The following is a 20,225-nucleotide window of genomic DNA, read 5'->3' as shown; positions in this document are numbered from 1 at the left end:
AAAGTTCCGAACTAATCCCATGTGTAACATTGCTTTGGATGAAAAAGTCAAATAAAGCTCAAAAGAGCAATTACATGATGTAAAAATATTCAAGGCTTTTATTTTGAAATTATTATTATGCTCCATTTTAAAGTTCCAAAATAATCCCATGTGTAACATTGCTTTGGATGAAAAAGTCACATAAAGCCAAAAACAGCAATTACCTGATGTAACAACATTCAAGGCTTTTATTTTGAAATTATTATTATGCTCCATTTTACAGTTCCGAACTAATCCCATGTGTAACATTGCTTTGGATGAAAAAGTCATATACGGCCAAAAAGAGCAATTACATGATGTAAAAATATTCAAGGCTTTTATTTTGAAATTATTATTATGCTCCATTTTAAAGTTCCAAAGTAATCCCATGTGTAACAGTGCTTTGGATGGAAAAGTCAAATAAAGCCAAAAAGAGCAATTACGTCATGTAAAAATATTCAGGGCTTTTATTTTGAAATTTTCAATATGCTTAATTTTAAAGTTCCAAACTAATCCCATGTGTAACAGTTACTGAGTTAAATCAGTTATATACAGCCCATAGCAGCAGGTAGTTCTAAAGGCCAGTTCTCAGTCCTGATCTGTTTCAACTGAGGATAGATAGAACTACAGCGATGCGTATTTGTAGTACAAATCAGCAGCCAATAGCCTCTTGAGATCCGTTGCTATGGCAAATAATGGTCTCAGCAGGTGTGAGCTCTGAGCTCTGAGCTCTCAAACACACAATTGTGTGTTTGAGCAAACACGTTTTACTGACAAAAAGCATTGGAAACAAATCCTTCTTGTTCGGGAACCGTAATACATATTCGAAAAGCGTTTCGAGCGTATGACAGTTCAATGTGTCTTCTGCGATAGTCCCGAGATTCATATCTGTACCTCACTCAGAACATTTACAGCGATGAGAGAAAGAAATGTTGTGCCCAGATCTGAACCTACATCGGCTGTCACTCTAATTTGAGCAAAAAGGAGAAAGTTTGGGTCGCTTAGAGGCAAATTGTGGACAAACCGTAACTGGTATCGACGAGCCGTCTTCACTTTCGAAGAGATCACAGACGTATCTACAAAATGAAATTTGAATGGCATTTCTAGGTGAATTTGTGACGACACAGCAAATCCTCAAAAATAGGGTATTTCTAGGATTTTTCCCATTGAGTTATAATGGGGTTTTTTTCGTGGTTTTTTGCGAATTATGTCGCCACGTTAAGCCCAAATCCCACCAGAAGTAATAGCTCCAATGGCGTGAATTTCCTGCACGTTTTGATACCTCATTTGTAGGTGTGCACCCAGCGGTACGAGCCGCATTAACGGTTACGGAAGAAAAATAAAGATTAAAGAGACGCTTCTCTCCGACAATAGTAATAGGTTCCTGCCATTGCTTTGCATGGCAGGCCCCAATAAAGAGACACTTTGTTGGGTGTAGAGTAATAGGTTCCTGCCATTGCTTTGCATGGCAGGCCCCAATAATAAAGAAACTTTTCTTGGGAGAATAGCAATAGGTTCCTGCCATTGCTTTGCATGGCAGGCCCCAACAAATTGGTTTCGGTTCAATACGGGACGCAACTATTAACAGTCAAATACGAGACGATTCTGTAGTTTATGGGACGGATGGCAACCCTAACAAGACAACAGCCACCTGCCATTTTAGGCTAGTTTAAGCTAACCTGAATATTTACAGCCCTCCTGTTGATGCACTGACTTTACTTACCTATTGTCTTTCAACCACTTTGAAAAGCTTTTCTTCATCCCTCCATCATCTTTATCCCTCCTCTTTATTCTGTTCTGGAGTTTGTTTTCTGCCGCCCATCTTTAGCTCCTTGTTGTCGAGTGCATTACTACCATTCAAATTTAAAATAAAAACATAAAACACGCTTCAGCGTTTTCTCAAAGGGCCGCCTGCCCAAACTACCTGTATATGTATGGGGAGAGGCGGTGGGGTGAAAGGGCGGGGGGCGCAGAATCAATGCTGTTCCTCTATTACTGATCATTTCATGCATCCAGCTGTTAAATACAGAAAATGCCGACTAGAAAAATCTCCCACATGGTTTTTGCGCCCCCTCTAGTGCAGCGCCCCTCTGCTTACAGTGCATACCCACTTTTATCGCCACTGGTTTTATGACACGTCTCCAACCTTTCTCACAGGTTTAAAGTTTTCCAAATGTTGACAGTGGAGGAGCTTTAACCTCCTTTTCATTACTGCTACCAGGATCTTTCTGTGGTGGTGGATCCTGAGTGTTGTTGATGAATGAAGACGAAACCAAACATCTGATCTTTTCCAGCAGCAAATAAGACACTCTGGAGGAAAAGTTTCTGCTCAATAGACGACCAAACATACAATTTATCACAATAGTGATTAGAGACACAGAGTACTGGGAACTCTGGGTTGGGTTCTCCAATCTCTGGGGATGAGGTCGCCTAGGTGGTTATAAAGCTCCTCAGTGGCAGGACCCCTAGGGTGGATGAGATCCGCCCGGAGTTCCCTAAGGCTCTGGATGTTGTAGGGTTATGTTGGCTGACTCTGCAATATCGCATGGACATCGGGGGCAGCTGCCCTGGATTGGCAGACTGGGGTGGTGGTCCCCCTGTTCAAAAAGGGGGACCGGAGGGTGTGCTCCAATTATAGGGGAGTCACAGTCTTAAGCCTCCCTGGCAAGGTCTATTCAGGGGTCCTGGAGAGGAGGGTCCGTTGGATACTCGAACCTCGGATTCAGGAAGACTAGTGTGGTTTTCGTCCTGGTCGTGGAACACTGGACCAGCTGTACACCCTCGGCAAGGTCCTGGAGGGTGCATGGTAGTTGCCCAACCGGTCTACATGTGGTTTGTGGACTTGGAAAAGGCTTTCGACCGTGTCCCTCAGAGAGCTCTGTGGGGGGTCCTCTGGGAGTATGGGGTACCGGGCCCCTTGATATGGGCTGTCAGGTCCCTGTATGACCGGTGTCAGAGTCTGGTCTGCATTGCCGGCAGTAAGTCGGGCTCGTTTCCGGTGAGAGTTGGACTCCGCCAGGGCTTCCCTTTGTCACTGTTCATTACTTTCATGGACAGAATTTCTAGGTGCAGCCAAGATGTTCAGGGGATCCGATTTGGTGGCCTTAGGATCTCATCTCTGCTTTTTTCAGATGATGTGGTCCTTTTGGCTTCATCAGATCGTGATCTGCAGCTCTCGCTAGAGCCGTTCGCAGCCGTGTGCGAAGCGGCCGGGATGAGGATCAGTGCCTCCAAATCCGAGGCCATGGTCTTGAGCAGGAAATGGGTAGAGTTCTTCTCCGGGTCGGGGGGGGGGGGGGGGGGTGTCCTGCCCCAAGTGGAGGAGTTCAAGTATCTCGGGATCTTGTTCACAAATGAGTGAAGAAGGGAGCGGGAGATCGACAGGCGGATTACCGCAGCATCTGCCGTGAAGCGGGGGCTGTACCGGTCCGTTGTGGTGAAGAGAGAGCTGAGCCAAAAAGCGATTCTCTCGATTTACCGGTCGATCTACGTTCCCACCCTCATCTATGGTCATGAACTTTGGGTCATGACCGAATGAACGAGATTGCGAATACAAGCGGCCGAAATGGGTTTTCTCCGTAGGGTGAGAAGCTCAGTCATCCAGGAGGGACTCAGAGTAGAGCCGCTGCTCCTTCACATCAAGAGGAGCCAGTTGAGGTGGCTCGGGCATCTGCTCAGGATTCCTCCTGGACGCCTCCCTGGTGAGGTGCTCCGGGCATGTCCCAGCAGGAGGAGGCCCCAGGGAAGATCCAGGAAACGCTGGAGGGACTATGTCCCTTGGCTGGCCTGGAAACGCCTTGGGATTCCCCTAGAGGAGCTGGAACAAGTGGCTGGGGAGAGGGAAGTCTGGGCCTCCTTTCTGAAGCTGCTACCCCCGCGACCCGACCCCGGATAAGCAGAAGAAAATGGATGGATGGATGATTAGAAAACTTTCAACATTTCTCTGTAATCAAGTTTCTTTATTGAAGACGTCCAAAGAGACAGAACTACAGACATTTTTTCTGATCTACATCTACAAATATGAGAAGAAAACAGCATCAGTGATGATTTGATGTTTCAGGTTTTTTGGATCACAATATAGAAAACAGAAGCAAGTTCAGATCACTTTGATCTCAACTGATTTAACAACAAATAAAACATCGAAATACAAGGATAAAAACATTTATGGGAAACCATTAGAGTCCAGAGAAGTTTTGATTTTCATGAAATATTTCTGTCATAAGAATGAAATAAATCATCAGCAGTGATTTCCTTTATGGCTCCTGTAACACAAAGAACTAAACCGGAAAAATAAAGAAGATCAGAACAGCAGAGCAGAGACATCAGAACCATGAACCCTGATCAACAATCTGAGAGGAAAGAGGAAATCTGTCTGGGTTTACAGAACTCTACAAAGGATCCAGTTGCACAAGTCCCAATTCCAGACTTATTAATCCAAACTCCAGCCAGTAGCGGTTCAGTGAATCTGGTCTGGACTCTGTGGAGGAGAGTCAAGGTTTCAGAGACGCTGTAGAAGGACAGAATACCTGCTCTGTGATCCAAGTACACTCCGACTCTGGAGGAAACTGGACCTGAGATGGAAGTCCAGATGTTGTTGTGCAAAAAATTACTATTTATTTGAGAACAATATAATACCCAAGATTTATCATTATTTCCAAAAGCACATTCATTACCCGATCCTACTCTGCTGATACTCTTGTATGCGACTGCTACAGAAACTCCCCCTCTCCACTCCACCTCCCAGTAACAACGTCCAGTAAGACTCTCTCTACTCAGAACCTGAGAATAATCAGTGAATCTGTCTGGGTGACTAGAATAAGACTGATCTCTATTCATCCTTGTCACCTTCCTGTTCCCCTCTGATAGTCCCAGTCGTGTGTTTGCTGTGTTTGGATCCAGAGTGATTTCACATGAATATCTTAAGAATCCAGCTCTGCTCGTTGGTTCTGGTTCTGACAGTAGAACATCCACCTCAGTGACCATCAGTGAGATGTTTGTCCATGAGTCTCTCAGGACGTCCTGTAGTTTGTCTCTGAGCTCTGACACAGCTGCTGTCACGTCCTCAAAGTGTCTCAGAGGACGGATGTTGATGCTGGATGAGTGTGTAGACTCACTGAGTGCTGGCAGTGAGGGGTAGTTGAGGAGAAAATGGCTGTGATCCTCTGCGTGTGAGAGCTGCTCCAGCTCAGCGTCTTTCCTCTTCAGCTCAGTGATCTCCTGCTCCAGCTTCTCCTGAACATCTTTGACTCGACTCACTTCAGTTTCCTGCTGGGATCTGATCTGCTGCTTCACCTCAGAGCTTCTTTTCTGGAGGAGACGGATCAGCTGGGTGAAGATCTTCTCACTGTCCTCCACTGTTTTATCAGCAGAGCGATTGATGGCCTCCACCTCCTGTTGAAGCAGCTTCACATCTTTCTCCTGGTCCTGGATTCTCTGCTGGATGTTTCCTCGTCTCTCCTCCAGCTCTCTCTGCCTCTCAGTCCTTTCTGCTGCAGCTGACACTGTTTCATGGCCTTTATGTTCATTCATATTGCAGAGATAACAAATACACTTCTGATCAGTGCGGCAGAAGACCTCCAACAACTTATCATGCTTAGAGCAGATGTTCTCCTGGAGGTTCTTGGACGGCTCCACCAACTTGTGTTTCTTGAATGCAGCTGAATCATAATGAGGCTGAAGGTGTTTCTCACAGAAAGAGGTCAGACAGACTAAACAGGACTTGATGGCTTTCAGTTTTCTTCCAGTGCAGAAATCACAGGCCACATCTTCAGGTCCAGCATAGCAGTGGTCAGCAGGAGCAGCTTGGAGTCCAGTCTTCTTCAGCTGCTCCACTAAAACTGTTAGAATTGCGTTCTTCTTCAAAACAGGCCTTGGTATGAAGGTCTCTCTGCACTCAGGGCAGCTGTAGATACTTTTCTGATCCTCTTCATCCCAGTGATCTTTAATACAGTTCATACAGTAGCTGTGTCCACAGGGAGTAGCCACCGGATCCGTCAGTAGATCCAGACAGATTGAGCAGGAGAAAGTCTCTCGGTCGAACTGACTCTGCTCCATTTCTGTTTTCAGTCAGAGTGACTGTCTGCGTTTCACTTTGATAACAGAAACTGGTTTGACCTGATTTATAACTCATGTTTCAGTGCAGAGAAGCTGCAGCCAATCAGGTTTTACCCACAGCTGATGTTTGTTACACCCAAAGCTTTAACAACCATGAGGTTAATCACAGATACCATCACCAAAAACCTCTTTAGTATTACAAAATAAAACTTAATATCCATTGGGTTTTAAATCAGTTTATTTATTGTAGTTATTAAACAGAGGTTATTTATTAATGACTAGATGAACAACCTTCACTAGACTGTGTGATACATTTGATTTTTGTGTCTGTAGATCAAGTTGCATTATATTTATTTATAGTGAGGAGGTCTACAAAGGCTGAAGTTTGAACAAAATAATATTTTAATGCACAAAGCTGTAGGACATGTTAGATATTATCTCTTAAGTCAATGTCAGTGTGAACTTTACTTACATAGCAGTTTAAAAACAGTATTAAAACTGCACCAAAGTGCTGTACAAAAATGATAATAAAATAAGTTGATCAAAAGAAAGAAAAAATAATACGAGAATAATATATGTAAAATGTTAAAATAATAAGAGTAATAATAAGTGAAGGGATAAAACCATCACACCAGAAGGCCTAAATGCCAAAGAATAAAGATGAGTTTTAAGAAGCGATTTAAACTGATCCAGGCTGTGGGCAGATCTAATCTGGAAAGGTAGATTATTCCATAGAGTAGGAGCAGCCATCGAGAAAGCCTGATCTCCTTTTCTCTTAAGTCGAGTTCGAGGAACATTCAGTGGCAGCTGATTATTGGATCTTAAAGTTCTGGACACTGAATGACTTTTCAAAAGATCCTGAAGGTAAGGAGGGGCTAACCCATTTAAAACTTTAAAAGTTGTTAGAGTCTTATAATCTATTCGATATGAACCAGGCAGCCAGTGTAAGGAGGTCAATACGGGCCTTACTTCGTCACGCTTCCGGCTGTCTGGACGAAGCCGACCTGCTGCTTTCTGGGTCACTTGAAGACGCTGTATCAGGGATTTATCCAGGCCTTTATGTAAAGAATTACAATAATCCAATCAAGATGTAATGAAGGCATGGATAATTTCTTCAAAATCTTCAAAACAAAAATAAGATTTCACCTTTGCTAAAATCTGCAAGTGATTAACCGTACAGGTACATAGCAACAAAAAAGCGGTTAATGATAATGCATCATAAATGTAAAAATTATGCATTCTACACTGACAAATGTTGTGCAGGTTTTTTTTGTTTATTCTTTTTGCATAAACATCAGATTGTGTCTGATCATAAGGCTCTCTATAACCAGCAACCTGTCACCATCTGTTTCCATTTCTTTCATTGAATGCATGAGAAACTTGAAAATAGGATTTTAATCTGTCTATAATCTTGGTGTCATTTCTCTGACAAACCTTCAAATTAACATGCTTAAGGAAATATTTAAGAACCCTGTGAGTCAGAGAGGGACTCGCAGGTTAATACAACTGTAATCATCTGCAGCATAGAGAGCAGGTTTACAATAAATGCCATCTCTTCTGACAGGAAATCACATGATCGAGTCATCAATCGTTCTTCAGGACAAACTGGGTTAACCAACCACTCCAGTCTCTTTGACTGAGATATGCGGGTAACACATAGACTGCATTCACATCTGACCTGTTTAGTTCACTTAAAACAAACTCCAGTTCATTTGCATCCAAAGTCTGGTTTGTGTGTAGGTGTGTGAATCTATCATTGGCCTACGATGCAGACCAAAAACGTCAGCTCTGGTCTACCAAAAATCCTAAATCTGGGTGTGGTTGAACTGAACTCTGGTTCTGTTTCAATGCACCGGAGACAGACTGTCAGGAAGCAGACTGTGACCTAGGGCATTCTGGGTAAATACAACCAAAAACAAATGAGTAGTCTTTTACCAGTGACAAAAGAGATTTTTTTTTTTCTTTTACATTTTGTGAAGAAGAAAGTTGTGCTCAGTATTTTCCTCACTGGCTTTTGTGTTGTTTTCTTCAGTGGTTCTTTTTGCATTGAGCAGGGGAACAGATCTTTCAAAGGCTTGGTCCGTTTGACTCAGTGCTGTGTGAAAGCAAACCACATCAGCTAAAAATGTGACAAATGTTACAATTTTGGTCTCCAATCAAACCAGGTCTACTGGACTGTCAGGTGTGAAAACACCCTTAGATTATCTCTTTCCAAGGAAAACAGAATTTCATTCTCCATGTGCTGCAGTGTCTTAGTTAGTTGCATCTAGTTTAAGTAATTGTTTTAGCCAATAATATGTTTCTGCCCTTAGTAAACCCCTTTTGGTAAATGGCCTTTAGTTGTATCTTTTGCAGAGAACCCCACACACTTCACACTTCATTCAATCATTCCCCCATGTGTAAACACTTTCACATACTGATGGTAGTGAGCTACGTTGTAGCCACTGCTGTCCTGGAACAGGCAAACCGAGTAATGTCTAACGACACAACAACTGAGACAGATGAAGCAGCCAACTGGTTACCGGACAAGCTCCCACCTCCTGAGCCACCATCGTCTCGCTATTCTTTGCAGAGTTAAGACCATCTTAAATCGCTGAAATCCCTGACAAATATCCTACTAAAAGGCCTTGTTTATAGTTGCAATACCTGTTTGGGAACGCTGACTTTAGCAAACCTCAGTATTGATGAAGCATCGTCTCTCCGTTCTTAGATAAAAATTGAGCCCAGGGACCTCCGAGGCTCAATGCCTGGACGGTGTCCTCTGATTCCTCTGATTGAGCTTCTTCCTTAGAGCCCAGGCACCCTGCAGAGGAAACTCACTTTGGCCACTTCTATCCTCAGTCCAGTTCTTTTGGTCAATACCCAGATCTCTTGACCATTGAGGGTAGGAAGGTAGACCAACCGCTTAGCTCAGGTCTCTTTACACCACGACAGTCAGTGTCAATCTTCTGTTTCATTTTTCACTGATTTGTGAACAAGACCTTGAGATACTTGAGCTCTTCTACTTGGGGCAGGATGTGCGCCTAGAAATTCTGTCAATGGAGGTTATGAACAGAATCAGTGACAAACGGCAACATTAAGAACAACTCTTACTGGAAATGAGTCCAACTTACTGCCAGCAATGTGGAAAACTTTTTTTTTTTATTATTATTTTAAATTATTTTTTCTTTAACATCAGTCCTAAGGACAATTTAACAAAATGGATGGGATAACGAAGAAAGATGCTCATCCATGAACTTACGTTTTAGCAACACTAAACAAGTGGCAGATTGAAAAGGCCATTCCAAAAAAGAGGTCGGTGATGGACCATCCAACTGTCTTCAGACTTCACTACCTAGATGCGTATTTGCATAACTTGAAGAATTTGGAGGTAGTTCTTCATTATTTCATGAACTTTGTGTAGTCAAACAGCATGGTAAAGTCACCACCAGGTGTAACAGGTGGGTTGATGTTCTTGGCTTTCAAAGCCCCATCTTGAGTTCTCTAAACATGCTTTGTTACCAAACGTCTCTCTAAAAGTCATTTGTCTTGTCAGTCTAGTTTGAAGGTGTCTTTTTTTGTTTTTTTGGTGGTGCTTGGTGTATTCCTCTTCATACCAACCAGTTCCCTTCATCTAACAGTGATAGTTGGGCTCTGGTTCCAGATCATGGTGACACGTTAATAATCTGGTGATGCTTAAGTTTCTAAACGGCTCCAGAAGACTTACCTAACTTCTCTTTGTTGGACCATCTAAGAGTGCCACATTGTTCTTGGTTGATTTTTAATCCCGTCAATGAGAAACCAGCTTGCTTTTAACCAATTAGAATATGTTCTTATTAAAATACATTGGTAAATATGTGTAAATTTGTGCTTGAATGCATAATTTTGAGACATTTTACAATAAATTTGTCCAGTTATTATCTTAATGCCTATGTTGAGTTGAATTTATCATTTTGATGTGGTTCTTCCTTCTGCACCGCCACCCCTCGGCATCTCATGTGACTTCAGCCGTTTTTCTGACTGAGTCGCTGAATTTCTGTCCGCCTCGTCTCTCTTCACAGCTAATCTGACGGAAACTGAACGTCCAGCAGCTTCTGTGCTCTAATTGTGTTCAGTGAGCTGCGAGACTCTCAGCTCAGCAAACAGCAGTCGCTCAGCATCAGCAGAAGGCCTCACAGGTTCGGTTCTCATTTCCATCTCTCCTGGGGTTTCATCGTCTCCTCCGCTGTTCTTGTGGGTTAATTTGGCTGTTATCAGTTTAGATTAAAGTTTTTTTGTTTGCTTTTCCAGCTTGTAGGTGTCAGAATTACAGATATGTTTTTTTTGTTGCATCAGATAATTTTGTCTTACCGTCGACTGATTTTGTTTTTCAAACAAAACAACCAAATGGGTTCGTTGGCAGTCAATAAAATGCCTGTAGCTCCTCCTATACCTGGAGGAGTGTGGGAGGACAGCCTTTGAAATGTCATCCTGCAGGAAGTTTAAATACCACAAACAGGTTTCATTTGATCAGGCTCAAAACTTTCTGGATCAACAAGTACAGCAGATACTATACCTGGAACGACCTGACATACCGTAAGTGCAAATGTTTTAAAATAAATGTAACTTAGAAATCAAACTCCTGCTCAATAGGGTTATTGGTGGATTAATAATCTCTAATTGTTGGATTGAACCTATGACTTACAGGCAAATTTGGAAATTTTGTTCAATATGTAGTTCAATAGTTAGAGGGAAAGAGGAACATAGACATAAATTTCACAATATATGGACATAATGTTGGGTTTGTCCTTCTGATTTTGTTATGTAGCTATTGGAAATGTTCACATATGCTGATGACACACTGATTTTTACTAGAGAGCCCACAGGCTGGTGTTCACTGTCTGTTCTTTTTAATCCTGTTCAGTTAAACTTATGTGACAGAAAATCAGTTTCAAACTCAGAGAAAACAAAACTTCTTGCTTTTTATTTCAACATTTCAACTTTTCTCGCACAGATTTATGTTTAAGGTAAACTTTTAGTTGTGTGAATATGTTTCTTTTGACCTGAGACCTGACCTAAATCTGAGAGAAACTGCTGCAGTCGCTAAAAATTTGGGTGATGCCAAGGAAGCATTCCAGGCTCAAAACCGAAAGCTAGTTATAAGGATCTGATAAATTTACTGCAAATTAACAGTTTTCTTTTGAATATTAGAGAAAGTTGAATCAAGCTAAATTTGGTTCTATAAAGTTGAATACAAATGCATGCCACACTTTCCAGAGTTTTTAATTTATATTTCCATAAAATACATATATTTTTCTGTAGAAATATGAACCATTTTATAATGATCTGTCTGTTAAATGTTTTTGGTTGTAATGAGACAAATAGGCTGAATTTTTGCTTAGAGTTACTCACAAAAGCACCTAAAAATTAAGAGAATAAATATTTCTGAAGGGACTTTTGCTTTCAGTTTCTCAGTTAATTGGAAGCAAAAATATCAGACGGCTTATGTTTGTGCTTAATTAAATTTGATGAAAATGATAATTAACAGTGTGTTTGTGTGGACTGGATTATTTCACCTTGTTCTGTGTTAATTTATTCCACTATCTGTCTAATAAAATGCATGTTGTAAATAAAAAAAAAAAACACATTTTAAACATGTGACAGTTTTTGTAGAAAATGTAAATGTAATTATTATTATTATTATTATTGATTTTAAACTCAATCTACTGAATTTGGCTCTGTTTATGGTAAAATGTTGTATATTTTACCGTAAATCGGCAGAATTTGTGTTTATTGGCTCTAAAAACAAAACAATCAGTGCAGCGTGATGAGACTCAGGAAGCATCACAGGCGATAAAATTAAAAAGTAAAGAAGCTGAATGGAGGAATGAATGTAAAAATGTGTTGGTGAAACGTTTGTGACCACAGGAAACCATGGCGACGGTATCCAGCAGCTCGCTGCTCAACAAGGCGGTCCGGCAGCAGTACATGAACCTGCCTCAGGGCGGGAAGTGCCAGGTCACCTACATCTGGGTGGACGGCACCGGAGAGGGGCTGCGCAACAAGACCAGGACCCTGGACTCAGAACCAACCAGCATCGAAGGTAAACAAAGTTGTTTTATTAATAATACAGCCTCTTAATGAAAAGCAAATATGTTAAATATTTTTAACATATTTAGTGATAAAATGATGAAGATAAATAAAAATGATAAAATAAACATCAATGAACTCATTCAGGTCTTCCAGTACTATAATTGTGATTTTTATTACTATTACATAAATGTATTTAAATAAATTATTAGCCAAGTTATGACAACATTTGTGCATATTATAAAAGATATCTCAAAAATATTAATAGCAATTAATTCACATATATAATGTAATATAATTACAAGGTATAGTATAAAAACATTGTAAATAATGTTAATCTTTCTAAATTATAAAGCTTGATAATTGTTTAATTTAGAAGAGTTAGAAGAAATTATTAAAATAAAAATAATAAAATAAAAAATAATTGTAAATTATTAAAAAGTGACTGATCAGAAAAAAGGAACATATAATAAAAAAATCTGGAAACAATCTTTAAAGAAAAATAAATAAATAAATATCTTACGGAAAAGACAGAAATTATTACATTTGTAAAAATATATATGAAATTTATAATTCATTATATTATTTACATTTTTATATTTTGCTTTTTAAAATAATTTACAATATGTGATTTTACTTTTTTTACTTTAATTTGTTTGTTGATTTAATTTGATAGTATTAAAAAATTCAATATATATCTCTGTCAAATATATGTATTTTTAAAACTTCCCAGCATACCCTAGGAAGTTAGATTATATTTGATCTTAGGTCAAATAAACAGAAGGATCAATCAATCAATCAATCAAATTTTATTTGTATAGCACATTTCAGCAGCAAGACATTTCAAAGTGCTTTACATCATAACAAACACAGAATCACAATGCAATATAGAAGCAATCATTAAGTCAAGTTACATCAATAAATTTGTAATTGATTACATTTCAAATGCAATTCTAAACAGGTGGGTTTTCAGTTGAGATTTAAAAGAAGTCAGTGTTTCAGCTGTTTTACAGTTTTCTGGAAGTTTGTTCCAAATTTGTGGTGCATAGATGCTGAAAGCTGCTTCTCCTCGTTTGGTTCTGGTTCTGGGGATGCAGAGCAGAACCAGAACCGGAAGACCTGAGAGGTCTGGAAGGTTGATACAATAAAAGCAGATCTTTAATGTATTGTGGTGCTAAGCCGTTCAGTGATTTATAAACTAACAACAGTATTTTAAAGTCTATTCTTTGAGGATGGCATCCATCTTAACAAAACAAAGGAATAGTTTCTACTGTCATTTTACAGACCTTACTGGAAACGTTTAAACTTCACATTTAATGAGTAACAGCCAATAAATACAGTTTCTGCCACGCCTGACAGCTAGCCTTGCTTTTGTTCTGTGGGAACCCACAGAATGTTTCATGACATTAAAGGAAGCTGGAAGTAAATCTGAATGCATTTCTTCTTGCAACATTCCTTCTCTATTCTTTCTTAGCTGAGGTGAACATAAGATAGCAGGATTTTATTTGTGTCCTGTGGCGTCAGCGCTGTGGGGAATGTTTCATGACAGTAAATCTGAACGCATTTCTTCTTACAACATTCCTTCTTTTTTCTTACTTGGCTGATCTCGGCATGAGATGATAGGATTTTATTTGTGTCCTGTGGCGTCAGCGCTGTGGAGAATGTTACAAATCCAGTTTCGTTTTCGCTCTACGCTAGGTGTGTCAAACTCGAGGCCCAAAAAGTTTTATGTTTTCAGGCTGGATGTTTATTTGGGGTTTATTAATAAGTGATCACTGTGGTAGATTATCTACCAATGCTATTAGCTAGACTAACACAGTGGTGGTTGATTAGCTAATTTAAATACCTGCTCTACTAATGATCTGTCAGAGTTGGTGTTCAAGTCGCCTTATTGTATTTTTTAACTGAACTGAAACACACAGAATTCCACAGCACATCTACATTAAGGTTGTCATAGTCAAGCTAGCGTAACTGAACTACTCCGCTCTTACTCACAGTTTTTTTTCCTTAATTAAAACGTTTTCTTGACTTTGTTATCTTGATGTTGACAATTACTACAAAGCACTTTTAAATGCCAGATGTGCATTTAAGATTTAGCGTATTATGTTGACAACTTAACAGCTAAAACCAAAGCTAGTTATCGTTAGCAAGCAGCTTTTTGCCCTTCAGCAGAGAGACGGGGGTGGGATCTTACGAGCGCAGTGTAACGCTGTCTCTTCTCCTCATCAGAAATCCCAGAGTGGAACTTCGACGGGTCGAGCACCTACCAGTCCGAAGGCTCCAACAGCGACATGTACCTCATCCCAGTCCGCATGTTCAGGGATCCCTTCACCCTTGACCCCAATAAACTCGTCCTCTGTGAGGTCCTCAAATACAACCGCCTTCCTGCCGGTACCTTCTCCTCCCTTTACATTTGGAGAAATGAGTTGTGCTGCGTCTCATTCGGTTCCTTCTCCTTCAGAAACCAACCATCGCCACAGCTGCAACCGAGTGATGCAGCAGGTGAAGGAGCACTACTTGTGGTTCGGCATGGAGCAGGAATACACCCTGCTGGGGACCGATGGACATCCGTTCAGCTGGCCTTCAAACGGATTCCCAGCACCACAAGGTGAAGCGGTGATCCAGAGAGCGGCAGCTGCCTCGGAAAAAATATTTCCAATGAAAAACCTACATGTATTTTACAGGGATTTCAAAATATTTTAGGCCAAAATGTGTTTATTTTATGTCTAAAGTAAATTATAGTTCCTCTTTTATATTGAAGAACAAAGAAAAGTTTAAAATTTGCATATTAAGTAGAGTAGCACTGCTTCAACATATTTTTACTCAAGTAAAAGTAAAACATATTTGGTAAAACATCTACTCAGGTACCAACTGATCAAATTACCAATCGTTTAATATTTAAAAATTACATAATCTGACAGATCAAAATATAAAGTTAAGTGGAATTTTTTTTGTTTTAAAGACCAGAATGATAATTTATATAAATAGAAAGAAAAATTTCCCAACTCAGTTTCTTTTAGTAAAAAAAACTTTAGAAACTTTAACAAAAACTGCAGGTTTTTGTCTGGTGGACATTTGGTTAAAACATGTTTGTTTTTCATTCAGTGGGTAGAAAATCTTAAGATGTTACTCAAGAAAGAGTAGAGATACTTTAAAATAAAATCACCCAAATTACAGCGTAGTAAAAATACTCCTAAAAGGAATGTTTTTCAAAAAAGTTACTCAAGTAAATGTAACTAGTTACTAACCAGCTCTGGAACCATGTTTATTTTTTAAAACCAGTGTATCAGTTTTGTTTCACTTTCTCATCTGTCTAAAATGAAACAATGAAAGCAGGTATGTCATAATTTTCTATGGTTAAAGAAACCAACTGTCCAACATCCCTGATGTTATAAGAAAGAAAGAAATAAACCAAATAAATATGTGTCCTTTTTGAGCCACTTTAGTTTCACAGTTTTTGTTTTTCCTCCACTTTAAGGCCCGTATTACTGCAGCGTCGGAGCGAACCACGCGTACGGACGGGACGTCGTGGAGTGTCACTACAAAGCCTGCCTCTACGCCGGCGTCCAGATCTGCGGCACCAACGCTGAAGTCATGCCGTCTCAGGTAGATCAGCAACCTGTGAAAACGATCAAACTGAATTATCGAGTTGTTTCATTGTTTCCTTTAACTCAGGGGTGTCCAAAGTGCAGTGCGTGGGCCATTTGTGGCCCTTGGACTGATTTTGTGCGGCCCCCGGCTACAGTTAAAAAAAATGATACAAACTGATGTAGATGTAGACTTTTAATTTGTAATAAGGGTAAAATTATTACTGATATAATTTTCTTACAGTGGAAAATGTAAAGAACAACAGAACTTGTTTCTGTTTTTATAACCAGCCATGTTTACCAAGACACTTTTACTGAAAAGGTGACTTTGATGTAATTTATTAAACTTGACTAAATATAGAAAACGTTTTGAAAGGCAGGGACACAAATCCTGTTCTTATTTCTGAAAATAAATTTTTTCAGTCAACCCCAAAAGAAACTGAAAATGTGAAAAGTTTATGATGGTGCATAAGAAAAATGGAAAAGAGGAGGAGAAAGTTTCCACCTCAAAACCCTGAAATTTTTAATTAATCTGAGAAATCTTCTACAAAATACTTGCAGAAGTTTTCAAACTCAGAAAAAATCCAAAATGTGAAAGTTTTTGTCATTTTCTAGAAAATATCATAATTTGCTTTTATTTCTAGCAAATTTTCAGCTGTTCAAATTCACAAAAGCTTTCGACATTTTTTCTAGAAAATTTGAGATTTATACCAAAATTTCAGAACTTTTTTTTCTAGCAAATTTCCAACTTTTCAAACTCACAAAAGTGTTTAATATTTTTTCTGGAAAATTTCTGATTTTTATTTCTACCAAAATTCTAACTTTGCAAACTTCCCATTTTTTCCCCCAGAACATTTCTGAATTTGTGGAAAAAAAACTTTTTTGTTTTATTTTTTTAAAATCTAAATAGACCCTAATACGCCATTCTAAAAATCCCTTTCAGGTTTAGATGCACAATAACTGACTTTAGGTTGTTGGTGTTTTTTGGCCTGATACTACTTTCGCCCAAATGACTCAAAGTTTGGACACCCCTGCTGTAACGTCGCTGTTTCCCTCTCCAGTGGGAGTTCCAGGTGGGTCCCTGTGAAGGCATTGAGATGGGCGACCATCTTTGGGTGGCGCGCTTCCTGCTGCATCGTGTGTGTGAAGACTTCGGGATCATCGCCACCCTCGACCCCAAACCGATAACAGGCAACTGGAACGGCGCTGGCTGCCACACCAATGTCAGCACCCAGCAGATGAGGGAAGAAGAAGGACTGCAGTGAGTAGATACTTATAAATACATGATTTTTATTTACTTCATCATGAAGCTAAATATCTATTCATAGCAACAAAAATGTGTTCATGTGGGGTTTGGAATTGATTAAAGTGGTATACTTCCCTATAAAGTGCAAAAACATAAAATTTTTAGTTAGAAAATTCTGTTTCAATCTGCTCCTGATAGTTCACTGTACAAACACAAAATCTTACCAACTATTTTTAGTCTAGTTTCTGGTGCAAACATCTCTCTACTACACTTAAAATTAGACAAATCTAACTTACAAATAGCGTTTCAGCAAGAAATAGGAGATTGTTTACGTCAATAATTCCTCAATATTGATGAAAAAGCTCTAGTTCCATAGAACATTCCACTGAGCGGTTACCTAGCAACCCCAGCCAAGCCCAGACGTCTCCTAGCAACCCCAACCTGTCACCTAGCAAGCCAGTTCTAGTTCCATTGGCAGATTATTTCACAAGACATTTTCCCATGTTATAAATGAAATAATCTGCCAATTTAATAAGGAGGTTTTTTAAAATCAATTTTAAGGAATTATTGACTTAAAACAACCTGAAAAGTTACTTGTTAGTTAGTTTTGTCTCATTTCAAGTGCATTAAGATATTTGCACCAGAAACTAGGCAAAAATACTTGGTAAGATTTTTTGTTTTTTGCAGTGTTGAAGTGAGAATCACAAAAAGCAAAATCCTGTGATTTGGCCCAAAAATGACACTCCTCTTTTATACACTTGAAATTAGTTTTAAGTTTTTTTAAACATTTTAAACCAGATTAAGTTAATTTTTTTAACTTAAATCTGCTAAAAGTAGGTAAATTCTTTAGATCTATGCTGAATTTTAATGTCATTAGCATGCATCCCTTTTAAAAGCACAAACATCTTCAGTTCCGACTTAAAAATAATCCAGCTCTTTCTTCTCTCCTTTTTCTGACAGGTACATTGAGAAGGCCATTAGCAAGCTGAGCAAAACGCACAAGCAGCACATCGCGGTGTACGACCCGCACGGCGGAAAGGACAACATGCGGCGCCTCACGGGTCTGCACGAAACCTCCAGCATCAACGACTTCTCCGCCGGCGTCGCCAACCGCGGCGCCAGCATCCGCATCCCGCGGCAGGTGGGCAAGGACAAGCGGGGCTACTTCGAGGACCGCCGTCCTGCAGCGAACTGCGACCCCTACGCAGTTACCATGGCGATCGCTCAAACCTGCTTCCTCGATCCAACGGAAGAAGAGAGCAAGAAGGAGGAGTCAGCTTAGGCTGTGTTCAGACAGCAGAGTGAAGTGACACAAATATGATTGTTTTTTGACTTACAGGTGTTCAAAGTGCGGTCCGTGGGCCATTTATGGCCCCTGGACTGGTTTTGTGCGGCCCCAATCGGCATTTAAAAGATTATACAAATTTGGCTGATAGATGCAGACGGAGACTTTTAATTTGTAATGAGGGTAAAATGATTAAGGATGTAATTTTATACAATGGAGAATGAAAAGTAAAACACAAAGTGTTTCTGTTTTATAACAAACCATGTTTGCCTACAGCCTTTTACTGAAAAGGCAACCAAATTAGCTTTAATTTAATTTAGGAATGCACGATACATCGACATCAGTATCAGCCGATATCCGTCATTTTTTTAACATATTGATATCGGTCTGATTAATAAACAACCAATATTTATTTTGATCTGTTTCTGGTTGGGAGTTTTTTTCCAAAGGTGTCGGAACAGAAGTGAAATGTATATTATATCGGTTATCAATATTAAAAGAAATATTGATATCGGATATCTATATCGGCCCAAGCTTTTGTATCGGTGCATTCCTAATTTAATTCGTTAAACTTGACGAAATATAGCAAATGTTTTGAAAAATAAATCACCCAAATCTTGTTCTTATTACTGAAAATACATTTGTTCAATCTAGCCAAAACGAAACGGGAAATTAGATGCTTTTCTTTAAATACAGCAAACATAAAAAATCTACAATGGCGCATTAGAAAAAAAGGAAAAAACTTTGAAATTTTGAGAGTAATCTGAGAAATTTTCTCCCAAAAACTTGGAAATATTGAAGTTCTCAAACTCGGATTCAAAAAAGTTGAAAGCTTTTGACATTTTTTTTCTAGAAAATTTATGAGCCATCTCAAAATTAGATTTTTTTTGTAATTTGTAGCTAATTTTACACTTTTGAAATTCAGAAAATATCCAAAAGTTTGAGATTTCTAGGAAATTTCTGAGATTAATCTCAAAATCTATGAACAATTTTGTCTAACAAATTTGCAACTTTTCCTCCGTTTTTTCCAGAATGTTTATGAAAATTTACTCCCTTTATTTGTCTGTTTTTTAAAATACAACGGCTCTAATACGCCATCGTAAAAATTTCTTTCTAGTTTTGGATCTATAATAAATATCCATTTTGAAAAAAACCCTAAAAAATCTGACTATTTTCCATCCATCCATTTTCTTCGGGTCGCCAGGGGCAACAGCTATAGGTTTTATTTGCTTAATTTTAGGTTGTTGGGTTTTATCTTAAAAAACAACGACTTTTTTTAAAATCAGGCTTTTAATGTTGATCTATCACATAAAATCCCATTAAAATGAATGAAATTTTATTTTAATGATAAAATCTGAAAAAAACTTAAAGCTTCGAATGCATTTAGAAAATTCTGTCAGCCAAAACGATACAAACACTAAACATGTTTAACCTGACCCCAAATAGACAAAAACAGTGAAAAAGAGGCATGAAATGAAAATAAAATAATAACAAATTTCATCCAAACGCATTGAAAAAACTTGATGGTGGCAAAAATGCACAAAAATCTAACAGAGTCTAATAATAATTAGAAGAAGAAAAAGAAAACAAACGCAGCAGGAAAACGTGGAGCATGAAAATAACTGAAACCGATGCAAATGATTCATAAAGAGGATCTGAAAACAAAGATGCAAACCAAATGAGCATGGAAAGTGGATTTGAATGGACACAATGAGAAACAGATGAGAAAGAGTAGAAATGTAAACAGAATTAGATTTATTGTTTTAGTGTCTCTTCCTGTAAGCAGCCATTTTTGTTTTAAATGTCAACGGTAATCATAGAAGAAGAGCTCGAATTAGATGTTTGTGTTTGTATTGTCACAAAATATGTGTTCGTATGTTAAACTTTACGTTTTCCTGTCTGAAGTGGGTTAAAAGTGAATTGGTTATTATTTTGTTTCTTCGTCTCTGTACAAAACAAATAAGAATCCATTAAAAGTTTGGCTAAA

General features: G+C 38.9%; 2 protein-coding genes across 3 annotated transcripts in view; one reads left to right on the top strand and one right to left on the bottom strand.

The window, feature by feature from the left end:
* LOC116724566 (glutamine synthetase-like) overlaps positions 1-20,225 on the top strand; it is a 48,396-nt gene extending 28,171 nt beyond the window's left edge. The window contains exons 3-9 of one of the 2 annotated variants that reach the window (XM_032570333.1): positions 10,113-10,229; positions 11,959-12,133; positions 14,350-14,511; positions 14,582-14,728; positions 15,599-15,726; positions 16,769-16,968; positions 17,914-20,225. In XM_032570333.1, the coding sequence (XP_032426224.1) occupies positions 11,965-12,133; positions 14,350-14,511; positions 14,582-14,728; positions 15,599-15,726; positions 16,769-16,968; positions 17,914-18,235 (1,128 nt within the window). In that variant the 5' untranslated portion in view covers positions 10,113-10,229; positions 11,959-11,964 and the 3' untranslated portion in view covers positions 18,236-20,225. Of the gene's footprint in view, positions 1-10,112; positions 10,230-10,512; positions 10,627-11,958; positions 12,134-14,349; positions 14,512-14,581; positions 14,729-15,598; positions 15,727-16,768; positions 16,969-17,913 lie in introns of those variants that run through there. The other variant, XM_032570332.1, reaches the window with a different exon arrangement.
* LOC116724517 (tripartite motif-containing protein 16-like) lies at positions 3,957-6,113 on the bottom strand. Its single transcript, XM_032570269.1, has one exon. It carries the CDS (start codon positions 6,070-6,072, stop codon positions 4,360-4,362), a length of 1,713 nt encoding a protein of 570 aa, XP_032426160.1. The 5' UTR covers positions 6,073-6,113; the 3' UTR covers positions 3,957-4,359.

The sequence above is a fragment of the Xiphophorus hellerii genome, chromosome 8, assembly GCF_003331165.1.
Source record: "Xiphophorus hellerii strain 12219 chromosome 8, Xiphophorus_hellerii-4.1, whole genome shotgun sequence".
Classification (NCBI taxonomy): domain Eukaryota; kingdom Metazoa; phylum Chordata; class Actinopteri; order Cyprinodontiformes; family Poeciliidae; genus Xiphophorus; species Xiphophorus hellerii.
The sequence above is the reverse complement of the archived record's forward strand: the minus strand, read 5'-3'. Positions and strand labels throughout refer to the sequence as shown.